This window comes from Dromiciops gliroides, chromosome 3 (genome assembly GCF_019393635.1).
Source record: "Dromiciops gliroides isolate mDroGli1 chromosome 3, mDroGli1.pri, whole genome shotgun sequence".
NCBI classification, from domain to species: domain Eukaryota; kingdom Metazoa; phylum Chordata; class Mammalia; order Microbiotheria; family Microbiotheriidae; genus Dromiciops; species Dromiciops gliroides.
In genome coordinates this window covers 378627887-378641154 of record NC_057863.1, presented here as the reverse complement: position 1 = coordinate 378641154, position 13268 = coordinate 378627887, and the positions used below count along the sequence as shown (strand labels likewise).

The 13268-nt window shown below is 42.1% G+C and overlaps 1 protein-coding gene across 2 annotated transcripts in view; it reads left to right on the top strand.

The window, feature by feature from the left end:
• MGAT5 (alpha-1,6-mannosylglycoprotein 6-beta-N-acetylglucosaminyltransferase) overlaps window positions 1-11003 on the top strand; it is a 399298-nt gene extending 388295 nt beyond the window's left edge. For both annotated transcript variants that reach the window (XM_043993188.1, XM_043993187.1), the window contains one exon: window positions 3843-11003. In XM_043993188.1, coding sequence (XP_043849123.1) covers window positions 3843-4041 — 199 coding nt within the window. In that variant the 3' untranslated portion in view covers window positions 4042-11003. The remainder of the gene's footprint in view (window positions 1-3842) is intronic.
• Window positions 11004-13268: the final 2265 nt, after the last annotated feature.

Genomic DNA, 13268 nt, shown 5'->3' with positions numbered 1-13268 from the left:
CCTGGGAAACAGCATGCCCTGATAGTGAGGCCTCCATCCCAGCACCTTTCTCTTAAGTCCCTGTTCAGATTCTAAGCCATGGAACCAGGTGGAAGATGACACCAGGAAACAGTGAGGTCATTCCAGTACTTCCAACAACTCAATTAGTTTGGCTAGTGTCCAAGACAAACCCATGTTATAAAGAATCCCGTACTAAGGCAGGATGTCATAGATAAAGAGACCCCAGTGTGGCAGACTGAATCAGGCTTGAGTAAAATAGCTATTTCTTAGGGCACCACCCATTAGATTTAAATTTCACCCCTATTATTATCTGGCCTTCTTGTCTAGTACTAAAAGGGTGGATCCAGCTTATCTAAGCCTTGAACTGATTCCAGTTGCTTGGTGGGTCCCAGGCCTAAAGGCTCCCCATTGAAGCCACTTCTTGCCAGCTACTCCCTCCCTCAGAGAAGGGGTCATTTATTCCTTTCTGAATAATTCATTGATGGAGTCTGAATCTATGCCAGCTGACTCCATACATTTTGGGCACATTAAGGGCAAAGACAGTAATATGGATATAATGGAAGGAATACTGTATTCATGGGCACTGAACCCAAGTCAGAAAACCTGAATTCCACCTTTCCTATTTATTCCTTTTTTTGGGGGGGGGGGAACAGGGCAGTGAGGGTTAAGTGATTTGCCCAGGGTCACACAGCTAGTAAGTGTCAAGTGTCTGGGACCAGATTTGAACTCGGATCCTCCTGAATCCAGGGCTGGTGCTTTATCTACTGTGCCACCTAACTGCCCCTCCTATTTATTCCTTGTGTAACCTTGGGCACTTTAACTTCCCCAGGGCTTGGTTTTGTTATCTATAAAATAAAGGTGTAATCTGTAAACAGCTCTAAAGACCTTTGTAGCTCTTGGGTAGATCCTTCTATAAAGTTCTTCCCTGGTTGTTAGGGAAAGGGCAGGGTTGGAGAGCCAGAATCAGGAAGTTTTTCAGAACTATCAAAAAAATAACCATCCTAGTGCATCCTTTCTCTGGGTAACCCTCAGAGTTGGGAGATGCTTCTAGGATTTCTTTTTCAATCATATCCAATTGCAAAGAGAAAGAAAAAATCCAAGCCCAGACGTCAACAGGGATGCACTGTGCTGCGTGGGCCACAAAGTCCCAGACATTCTTTTTTTCCTTTTAGGAAATCAGTAAAACCCCTTCTTCCTCTCTGATCCCCTCAGGAAGGATGACCTTTATGCCCCCTGGCCTTCTGAGGCTGAAAGTGTTGGGAGTTCAAAAGAAGTCACAAACCTCCTGTGGGCCCCTAGCTTGGAACTTTATGCAACTGCAACTGAGAGATAAGAGACTGGGCTGTCCTTCTGAGAAATGTCCCTAATTAACACATGCTAACTGAGCTGGGCTTCTTTGGCTTGGTAGAGGATTCCAGAGTGTACAAAGTCCTAAACTCCTATAAGCAGTTGGACTTTCCAGCATGATGGAGCAGGAGCTGCCTTTGTCAGTGTTGAAGAGTTGGTGGCCTAAGTTTTGGAAGGAGTTGACTTATCATTGGAACATAGTATCAGAACATCAGTTTGAAAGGAAAGGTGGGAAAACCCCAAACAACTGTTTTACCTAAGCAGGAATCAGGGATTATTCTCAGTTCTTACCAACACTTATCCCATAGAACATTGTGAGATAGGCATCTGGACAGGATAAGCAATGTACACATGAAAGGATCACTTTGCAATAATGGAGAGTTAGGAGTAGGGCCTGGGCTGGTAACTGCACTTATGTAGGGAAATCCCAGGTGAGGAAATACCTATTAGAGCAGGTCAGCGCCATCTCTATAATTTATAGTCTTCTAGTTGCCTGGAACATTGAGAGGTTAAGCGACTTGTGCCAGATCCAGGGGTGTGCTGGAGCAGCTCAAAACAATTGTTAAATTTTTACTGTGAGCATTTACACCCGGGAAATCACCAAATGCTACAAATCTAGGCTTGATTTATTGTTTTGTCGATTGTCTAGACTTAATAGAGTGTTAATAATGAAGATTAAACTAAAAAATGTGTCCTGCATATTTTTGGAGGAAGAATATGTTGTTATACATTTACCCACACACCTCTCGACCAGGGTCACATAGTTAGTTAGCAGGCGACATACCTGGGACTTCTGGCTTCCAAAGCAGCTCTCTATCTACTATACCGCGATGTTTCTGTATTATCATATATATATGTATGTGTTGTGCATCCATATAAACTCAATAAATATTTATTAGGGCAGCTAGATGGTGCAGTGGATAGAACACCAGGCCTGGAGTCAGGAAGACCTGACTTCAAATCCAGCCTCAGACACATACTAGCTGTGTGACCCTGGGCAAGTCACTTAACCCTGTTTGCCTATATTTCCTCATCTGTAAAATGATCTGGAGAAGGAAATAGCAAACCACTCCATTATCTTTGCCAAGAAAACCCTAAATAAGATCACCAAGAGTTGGACTCAACTGAAATAACTGAACGACAACAACAAATTATTAAGTGCCTGCTATATGCCAAACACTGCGCAATCTGGACAGTGTTCAGTACTGAAGGGAGGGATACAAAAGTTAGATTTTTAAAATGGTCCCTTCTCTTAAGGAGTTTATAACCTACAAGGAACATAAGACCCACACACATGAGGACACAGATGTGATTAATACACACTCATTCACAAATTCATTCACAAGCTGTAAAATAAATTACTACATGAAGTACAAGGGAGAAAGTAATTTCCAGCCTTGGGAATGTTAAGGGCTAAAATTCTAGCTAGTCTGTCTAAAATATCCAATGAGTGGTCACCAATAAATTATAAGCTTTAGCAAGAGTTAGACTTTTAAGCGTTTATTAAAGAGAATAAGAATTTGGTAAAGAGAGAAAGGCAGGCCTAGATTCCTATCTATTGGAGAGCACATTTCTAGCTCCGCTCTCCACCAGAGTCCCCAGGAAAGAGAGTGAGACCGAGCGCCAGTCTCTTCCTTCCTCCTCCCACTAGCCCACATCACTTCCTGATGCCAAAGAAAAGACTCCTGGTCTTGCCCTCAAAGACCTTCGCTTCATGGGTGGAGCTCTTCTACAGTAGGTCTCCAGCAGGTGGCGTCATTCCAATCGTTACAGTAATCAGGGAAGGATTCTTGGAGGAGGAAGCATTTTAGAATCGGGCTTTAGAGTAAAGGCATAAATTTGAGAGAAGGGACGACATTGGTAGTTTTAGGAACAGTTTGAGCAAAGACTTGGAAGGGTGATAGCAGAGTAAATTATTGATTGTGGGGTAGATGTCATTCTAAGTGAAATTTTACTATATTTAGTGTATTCAATAGAAGATTAGTATATTCTTTCTTGCTTTCTAGGATGTCACACTGTGCTCTCTGGTGGTTGGGAGAGCCAAAATGTATTTAATACAAAGTATTTCTTATTGTGTATTTCATAATGTTTAACATGAGGCTACCAAGTGGCAACTGATAATGAAGTAAAAAATGTTGAATTTTGTTTATAGTCAACATCTTAGTTAAGTTTTGTTGATTTTGACCTTTGGCAAGCTGTGACCAGGCCCCTTACCAGACCATAGAATTTAGGGTTTAAAAGTTCCTTAGAGATCACCAGATCCAGCCTCCTCCTTTTACAAATGAAAGAACCCAAGAGGTTAAGCCACACAGGTTGTAAGTGGCTGCACCTGGTATTTGAGACCAGTTTCTCTAGCTTAAGATTGAAGACTGACATCACCAATGATCCAACAGAGCAATCCAATTCCAGAGAACAGATTCATCTCCGGGACACTAGTGGCAAACAAGCTACACCCTTGATCTAAACTCCATGTTTCTCTGTCCTTTCCTTTATAGGTACGACGTGGTATGCCACACCACAGAACTGGCCAGTGACATCCTGGTGCCCTCATATGATGACAAGAGAAAACATTGTGTGTTTCAAGGTGATCTTTTGCTGTTCAGCTGCGCAGGAGCCCACCCCAAGCACAAGAGGATATGCCCTTGCAGGGACTATATCAAGGGCCAAGTAGCTCTCTGTCAAGACTGCCTATAGCAGCAGAAGTCCCAGGCCCCGACTGATTCAACTGGGAAGGAGCATAGCTGGGGTCAGGGAGGGACGACAGGATAGTCTAAGGACTGACCTGGCTACCAGAACTCTTTGGTCTTTTAGTTTAGATGTTGGTTTTGCTACAGGTGGAGTTAAAACAACAAAATGGAGTTCTAAATGACAACAAAACAGAGAGAAGACAGTGCATTGGACTGACTTCCTCGTGGTCAGGATTTTTAAAAAAATCTTCATGGAGCAACTGTGGTGAGACTCTTCTAAAACCATCCAGCTGCTCGTGGGTAAAAATAAATGAAGTTCCATGCTTCATTTAAAAAAAAAAGTTAAGATGATCATGAAGAATCTTGTGTGGGAAAAATTCCTAAATCCATTAACTTATTTATTTGTGGGAGGGTTAGGGAGGGTTAGGGAAGGAAGGGAATGAATAATGCATTTTTTCCCTTCTACCGTCCATCTTCTACTTTCACTAAATAGCCTTCCAGTATAGTCTAGGATGGCGGAGGAAGGGAAGGAAGTGCCCAGATTTGATGTACAGCTATAGTCAGGAAATTAGGTTGAGGGGAGCACTGAGGAGGTTCCCAAAGAGTAGCAAATCACAGAACAGACACAAATCTTCGCTGTTTAAAACCAAATGGCACACCCCAAGGCATCAGTCAGTTTACCTGGATGTCTCCTCAGCAAAGGTGAGAGAGATGGCTCAGGCAACTGAGAAAAGGATCAGTTTTATGATTAGGGACAGCAATGCTTGGGGAGTGCCCCAAGAACCTAGCGCCCAAACCCATCCATCCAGTGGTGCACTTTTGTAAGAGAAAAGAGCTCTCTTCCCCTTCTGCTCCAGTAATCTCTATAAAACAAGGAGTCAATGTTGTATCAATAATATTCATGTTAGCTTGCCAGTTTGCAGTACTTTCCCTTCCCCTAAAGGTTACAGCATAGAGTGGGAGGTGAGAAGGAAAATAGAAAAGATGAAACATCCACCCTAAGACTTAATGACCTACTAGCCTTTGGCTTTGAGGGAAGTAGTTGATGTGAAACCATATGCACAGGAGTGATGTTAAGACACTGGGAAAGAATCTGCTCCCTCCTCCCTAACCAGAACACATTCTAAAGGTTTCGGGTTGGGTGATGTTTTTTCCTTAGGGTATAGTATTACAGAGGGCAGGGAGGGAAAAGAGACAAAACAGGCTTCTTTGGCAGAATAAATGACTGTAAATTATTCCACCTGAATCTTCACATTTGGGGGTTCTCAAGTGGCAGCATTTTCTTTTAATTTTGTGAGTCAAGCAAAGGTCTTTGTGGATGCTTGTCGAAAAGCCAAGAGGAAAGGGTCAACAACTAGAATAGAGATAACTTTGCCTGTAAGGACCCAGGAGTGCTTTACCTCCTTTAGCCGTCGGGTTCCTCTCACTCAATAATTCAGTGGGCTCAGCCCCCACTGTTGGCTGTTTTGATTAGCTGATCAGTTTCCTAAAAAGTCACTACTATATTTGAATGGGGGTTGGGAAGGGATGGTGGTCCTTTGTTCTCTCCTTATGTGAATTAACTTCTGGTCCCACAAAGTTCTGTGGATTTCCATATGGCCAGCTGACAGGTTTGGGGGGACCAAAGTCAGGAAGGTTGCTGTTGACTTTGTGTCTCCTGATAGGAAAATGATAGAATTGAAATGTATTCTATCAAAGGAAAACGGACCCTGAGAATATCTCTCATAAGATGTTCCTTCCCTGTCTCTCATCCCCCACTGCGATTCTAAGAATTTGAAGCAAGCAAGTAGGAAGAAACAGATGGGACTATCCTTGCTGCTCAGATTTGAGAAATGCTCAGGTCACCCTGGGAGCACTTGGCTTCTATACAGTTGATGCCCGCAGCTGTGGTTTGTAGAATTGGTAGAGACAAGAAAGGGAAGGAGCCCTTGCTAATGAGCCTTTGTGTCTAGAAAGTTTGATTTCTCTCTGCCTTTGTGACCCTATTCCTTCTCCTCAGTTGTACCTAACGTATGGCCTCAGCTCTGCATGGGCTGCCAAAGACCCAGAGCTAGACTTTGAATTGATTTCTTCTCTGTCCCTGCTCCACAAACCCTAACCTCACCAGCCCTGGTCACTCATGGGCAGTAATGTTGCAGGTTTAGTCACAGGAGAGAGATCCCTGTCATAAGCCTTTAATGCAAGAGTGTCTCAACTTAATTTGTGACACTAGACTTTGCTTAGGATGCTGCTTCTCTGGACCTCATGCTGAGGGCTATACCAAGTCCAAGAGGGATCTTGTTTAAACCCCTGGCAGGTAGGGTATGTATGCAGGCACACCCCTGCTCCCTTTCCTAGTGACATTTCAGGCACCCATACCCTACATTGGGAACGTGGAGAAGGGCAGCATTGTACTAGCAACATGCTGCCTGCACTTTCTGGAGAGTCAAAAGGAAGCCAGCTGTTTTCCTATCCCCATTGACAAGCTGACACTGACATCTTGTGAGCGCTAAGTTCTAGAAGCCGGTGAGCCAGCACTGCTGCTCTGAGGCCAGCAGAGGGAGCCCCTGGCTTCTCAGCTCTTGCCAGCAAACAAAGGCTGGCTCTCTGTGCACTCTGCCAGTTCCCCCCATGTTGGAGGAGAGAGCTATTGGAAACCGACAAAGAGAGGCCTTCTCTCTGAAAGCAGAACCCAGCCTGCTTCCTTTGCCACTCCCCTTTCTGGGTTCAAGGATGAAGCTGGTCACTAGGACAGAATTGCATCTTCCTCCAATATAGCCTGCCTGTCAGACATCCAAGAGAAGCCACTGCTGCTTTGAAAATTCTGAGATTAAATAGTTTAAGTTCCCTTTCTCCTCCCCCCCCCCTTTTTCCATTATTCCCAATCACACACTGGATATAGGCCGAAGAGGAGATTTCTTGGCTTTTCTTTTGGTTACCCTGCAGTGTGTTATAATGAAGAATACTAGTCTTAGAATCAGAAGAGTTCCAGGTTGGAGTCCCGGCTCCGACATTTATTGCTTTATGACCTTGGGAAAATCACTTAAACCTCTCTGTACAATTGGCATCACAATACTTGAACTACCCACCTCACAGTGTTGTTGTGAGGACTAGCTTTGTGAACCTCACGGTATCACAGCCAATCCGGTGGTTGCCCAGGGCACATTTCCCCAACCCCAGGGATGAGAGTTGGACCTATGCCTTCATCAGGCCCAAGGTCAAAAGGCACAACTGGAATCAGCTGAGTTTCAAGAGCATTAATATCAAGTCAATTGGCTATTGAAACAGATGGATAACAACTTTCTATTATTTCCCTCCCCCTCCCATCCTCCCTTTATGGGAAGAGCAAAAGGACTAACATGTCATAAATTATAGGTCAAACCTTCAGGAGGGAGATTCAGGTGGGCCCTGGTCACATAGGCTCTCGTTGTTTTGGTCAGGGAGTTTTCATATCCCTGCCCCTAACTTTAGTGCCAATTACAGGCCTGGATGGAACCCTAAGCAAATTTGTAGTCATTGACAATGTGTGTCATTGGGGGAGGGGGGAGGGGGGGATGCAAACCCCTAAGCATAACCAATGTTATCCTAAGCTGTAAGCATAGCTCTCCTAGACTTTCCTTTCTGTTCTTGTACCTTTTTGTTCCAAGTGATTTCTGATTTTTTTTTATTGTGATCCTAAGATCTTAGAAAATTTAAGAAAAAAATTAACATAATTTATTAAAGATGGTTAACAGAAAAAGCTTACCTTTGAAAGGTAAAGTGGAGAAATAGACACTGTTTTTAAATGCCAATAAAAACCTCATTTATTTCATATATGCAACTTGATTTGCACATTTATGAAGAGGCTTTCTGCATTTTGACTTAGGTTTTTTGTTGCTGCTGCTGCCGCCCATACCTTGTTCCTTTCTTGAACATGGCCTCGTGCTTAGAAACGTCAGATTCTGTTTCCTAGGCTATATTTATTGTTTAAATCATGTGCCTTTTCAGTTTTCTTTGGGGTTATATGTTGGGAGCCAGGTGCTGTTTGAAGGAGTATAACAGAACGCCAGTTCTGCTCCATGAGTCTACCTTGTTCTCAGTGTAGATGTGTGTAGTGTGTGTTCTTCAAAATGCCCTTTCTGTCCCCACAAATGAACAAAACAGGCAAAAATAACATGGGGAAAATTGATTCTCATGATTCCTTGCAAAGGTATACTCTCTGTGGCCTCCCCTCAGTCAAACATCCTCATCAAGAGAGCACTGAGTGAGAAAGTAGAGTCTACATCCAATTCTCAGTCTCTTGGTGGGAGGGACACACATGGGGTCCTCACCCAGCCCTACAGGGAATCAAAGAAGGACCTTTATAAAATGGCTATCATGGCTGGATTAGCATTAAAAGAAGAGCCTCAACTCTACTAAGATTTTCCAAGTTTGGCTCTAGGATATTAGCTTGTTGCCCACATAAGAGGAAAGAGGAGAATTACTTTTTTGGGGGGGGGGGCATATTTTTAAAGTATTTGCAAAACCTAAGGAGAGACTGATTCTTTTTTTTTTTTTTTGAAACTGGAAGTGGAGATTTTGTCAACACTTCAATGAGTCCCAGATCAAGTTTAGGAGAGTAGTAAAGAGTTAAGGGTCTAACTGAAAATGTTTACAATTATATGCTCTTTAGAAAACACCAGTTCAAGTCATTCTCCTGAGAACAGCTATTTCCAAAGGCCTAGCTGGTTTTCCTCAACATTTTACCCTCTCTTACAATATGAGGTTGTGTCTAAACCTGGGAGAGAAACTCTTTTGCTTTCCCCATAAATAAAGGGGTTTGTTTAATGAAAAATTCTCAATTCTTAGAAAAGTGTTTATTTTATTAACGACAGGCTCCACTGTGTGTGTTTCTGTCCTAAGCCTGGATTATTTTATTTATTAATTAAAAGCTTATTTAAATTCATTTAACAACTTTCTTCAAGCCCCATCCTTACCTGGCTGTAAAGCATTTTCATTGGAAGAGACAGGCAAATGGGAATAGATTCACATGTAATTTAAGAAGATCTCAACTTCCCATGGCTGAAGTAAACTGTCTTTCATTCTTGTTGGCACCAAGGGAAATGGAAAACCAGGTTTTTAATGGCCAAAAAGCCATGGTCTCTGTGTGGTTCATTCCAAAAGGCTATATAGGACCAACTGATTCCTTAACAGTTCAGGCCCTTCCATAATATTAAATATAGTAAAGGTAAATGCACTCCATATATGTTGATCTCAAAGTGTCTAAATGAAAATACTATTTTTGACTGACCTAGTAGGGATTATCCATCTTGACTACCCTGAGTACTTCACCTTGTTAATCTAAATTCTAACTCATGGGTTTCTAATACTTTGTGACCTGAAACAGATTGGTACACTTGAAATATGTAGCATATTAGCCCTAAATGAAACAAGAATTTAGGGATGGGTCTCTCTTGCTAACAACTGGACCCTCGTTCATAAGTATCTTCAGAACCATTCATACAGATTTTCTATTTAATCTTTAAAGTGTCCTCTGCCTTGTAGAAGTTGTATGTTGAATGAAAAGCACCTTTCCAATCAATGTTGATTTAGTTTTCCCCTCTGAATTTCAAATAAATGAGACTTTATTATATTTCAGATACTCAATATAGAGATGATCTCTTTCTCTCTGCTTTCTAGGGTACCCCACTGCCCCCTGCTGGATGGGGGGATCCATAAATACCCAGTGTGAGCAGTCATATTATCACCATAATTGGGTTCTTAGTTGTTTGTCATCTTGTGGTCTTTGCACCAAACTTAAAGAAACAAAGTTTTGTTTGTAGTTGATCGAGTCCCAAGGAGATGGAATTCTGAAAGTTGCCCTCAAAGCTGATAGGAACATAATGTTGGATGTTACCTCTCCAAAGTATAATTCCCAAAGAGGTCAAGAACTGGACAAGGTTATTAACATTCTTTTTAAATAAAATCAGTTGTTACTGAAATGACAGTTAATGTGTATCCTTCCTGGTTTCTAGACTTTTCCTTACCTGATAAATCTGCCTGCTAATTCCCTTGAAGGACTGTCATAGATTTAAAAAGCTATTTCTGTTCTATGCCCCACCTCATATGATTATAATTAAAAGATATAGGAACACCAACTAATCCCTTGATAGGAAAACCTGGACTGCATCTTCAACTGAATGGACATTTTGGTACTTTTCTCCCATTTTGTGGATATAAAAAAGGAAGATGGAATGAAATGTATTTTATCGCCACCCACCTCCATCCCAATTACTTGAACTACTGCAGTCAGGGAAATGGACCTCAACCCACTGGATGGGGAGTTGTAGGCAAGTGAATAATCTATAGGGACCAAAGTGGGAGCCACATTTTTAGAAGGATTTCATTAAATTGATACTAATATTGCCAACTTTACCTTTGTAAATGGTGCTTTTAGAGGAATTGGGGGAGAGGAGAAAGATACAGAAGCCAAAAATGTTATGAGCAGGGGCTTGTGACTGAGGCACAATGTAGGGGCCTCAGGCTAAAGGGGGTCTAGCTAGGTGAAATTCTGCCATCCATCTCCATGTACCTCAGAATCAATTTATATCAGTCATAGGTAGCAAACTACAGGATGGCTGAAATCCATGAAATCTGGGGGTTTGTTTTTGTTTTTAACCAGTCTGCCCAGTTATTAAGAGCAATGGGTTTGTGAAAGGTAAATCTGATGCCAAAGGATGTAACATCCCTTCTGCTATCATTTGAATTCATGACCTTGATACTTTTAAGCTTAGTTTAAATATGCAGACTGGTGTGTTCCACTATACTCTTCAAGCAGCTCACAGCTCACCAAATACTGGTTACAACTATTTCCTATTGTTCAGTTCCTGAGGTTTCATAGTCCGGGATTCTAAAAATAAGGTGTAAATGTCTGAATGTACCTTACTGGCATAGAAAGCGATGCTTGTTTTTCACTGTTGTAGAGAAAACTAGGGAGAACTTTATTTTTCAATAAACTTTTTTCTTGTGTGACTGGTGGGACTCGTTTTTGATTTGGAGGGGAAATCCAGAATCCATGTACAGCACTCACTTGAATTCTATCTGCTTGCTTAACATACAGCCCATTGAATCTAATGGCAAGACCAGGTTGTGGTTCAAGAGGAAATAGGGACAACCAAAGCTTTAGTGATTTAAAATACTCATTGGGGCCCGCTTTACTCTTTTCCACATCAACTTCAGACCACATGTCCCTGTATGTTCTCTATCCACATGTATCTAAAATGGAACTAGGGAAACTAGCTCCATTTTATGATTTACATCCTATATAATACTACATTGATAAAAAAACAGCCTAGGAAGGAGCAAATTCTCACACACGCATACCTGTGTATTAATGTAGTTTTTCTTTGAGGCTAGGCACTGTGCCCGAAGTGAATAAAAGACCAAATAGTAGGCACTAGATAAATGTTTCTTTCCTTTCCTTTCCTTCCCCTCCCCTCTAAAAAGTAAATAATTATTTCTATTACCTACCTTTCTGGGTTGAGAAAAGTAGCTTTGAAAAGAACAGAAGCTCCCATTTGTACCCTGCTTTAATAATGATCAGAGCTAGAGAGAAGTTCCAAAGCCTTCTTCCCTCTGATTTGCTTTGGAGGTAATGAAGAGAAAGCTGGGGAAAGCCCAACTGGGCCACGGAGGCCAGTGTATCCTCCGAAGGTGTCCTTTTAGGGCATCAGATGCGTTCTTGGAGCAAATACCCCCAGGTAACCACAGACAGCTGATAGCACCAATGAAGCTTGATGCAAGAGGTTGAGATCAGGAGATGCTATGGCCTTAGGGGTCACCTCTGACTAGAAATGGTGTGATCCCATAAGGAGACAATAAAGTATATAGAGGACCAGCCATTAACCTATATCCCTCTGGCTCCAAATTCTACTTTTGACTTACACTGGCTATGTGACCACAGGCAAGTCATAATCTCTTAGGGTCTAAGTCTTCAGTTATGGACCAGTTGTCGATCTGCATCCCAGGGAAAATATTCCTACCACACCAAAAGGAGCATAATTCTTATACTTTCTCCTTCCCAGGGCTGTAGTGACATTCAAGGGCTTCATAAACCTTAAAGTTCAACATAAACTCCACATTCCAATTTTTGTTTGTTTGTTTGTTTTGGTGAGGCAATTGGGGTTAAGTGACTTGCCCAGGGTCACACAGCTAGTAAGTGTTAAGTGTCTGAGGTCGGATTTGAACTCAGGTACTCCTGAATCCAGGGCCACTGTGCCATCTAGCTGCCCCCTCCACATTCCATTTTTGAATAGCGATAATTGTTAGAAGGTTCTTCTTTGCATATTGACCCAAAATCTGCCTCCCTGGATAATTCCCCACTGGTTTTTCTGAGGCCAAGGAAAATGGGTCTAATCTCTCCTCAACATGACACTCTTTTAAGTATTTGCAGACATCTATCATTTCTCTCATCTAACCACACCAGCTAAGTGGTACAGTGGATAGAGCACTGGGTTTGGCATCAGGAAGACTCCTCTTTCTAAGTTCAAATCCAGCCTCAGACACATTAACTGTGTGACCCTGAGAAAGTCACTTAATCCCATTTGCTTCAGTTTCTCATCTGTCAAATGAGCTGGAGAAGGGAATGGCAAACCCCTTCAGTATCTTTGTCAAGAAAACCCTAAATGTGGTCACAAGGAATCAAATGGGACTGAATAACAACCCACACCATTCCTCACACATCTTTTTACTTGTAAACCAAATAGCTCAAAATCTTTCAATTCTTCCATATCCTTCTCTACCCTCATTCCCCTTTGTTCATACCCTAGTGTACCAACATTCCCCATATGATGTTATCCCCAGAACCAAACCTACTATTCCAGGCATAGGCTGACTAAGGCAGACTTTGGTGTGACAATACCCATGTGTCTCTTAGTGCAGCCTAAGGTTACATTTGCTGTTTTGATTGCTGCATCATGTTGGTTGAGTGAAACAAACCCCGAATTTGGAATCAGAGCACCTTGGTTTAAATGTCAGCTCTGGTAATGTTACCTTGGGCTTCTAATGCTAATGTTACAAACTCTAGACTTCCAATTTCTTCACCCCTAAAATGAAGATGTTGGTTTATTCATCTATCCAGTGGTCTAAAGATATACTCTCAGAATCACAGAATTTGAGAGTTGGGAGGGATCTCAGCACCCACCGAGTTAACCCTAAAAGGAACTGTCCTATTTATACTGTTGCACCTTTCCTGCTCCCTGCCAGAAAACTTAGTGCCAGAAACAGAGTGAATAGAGC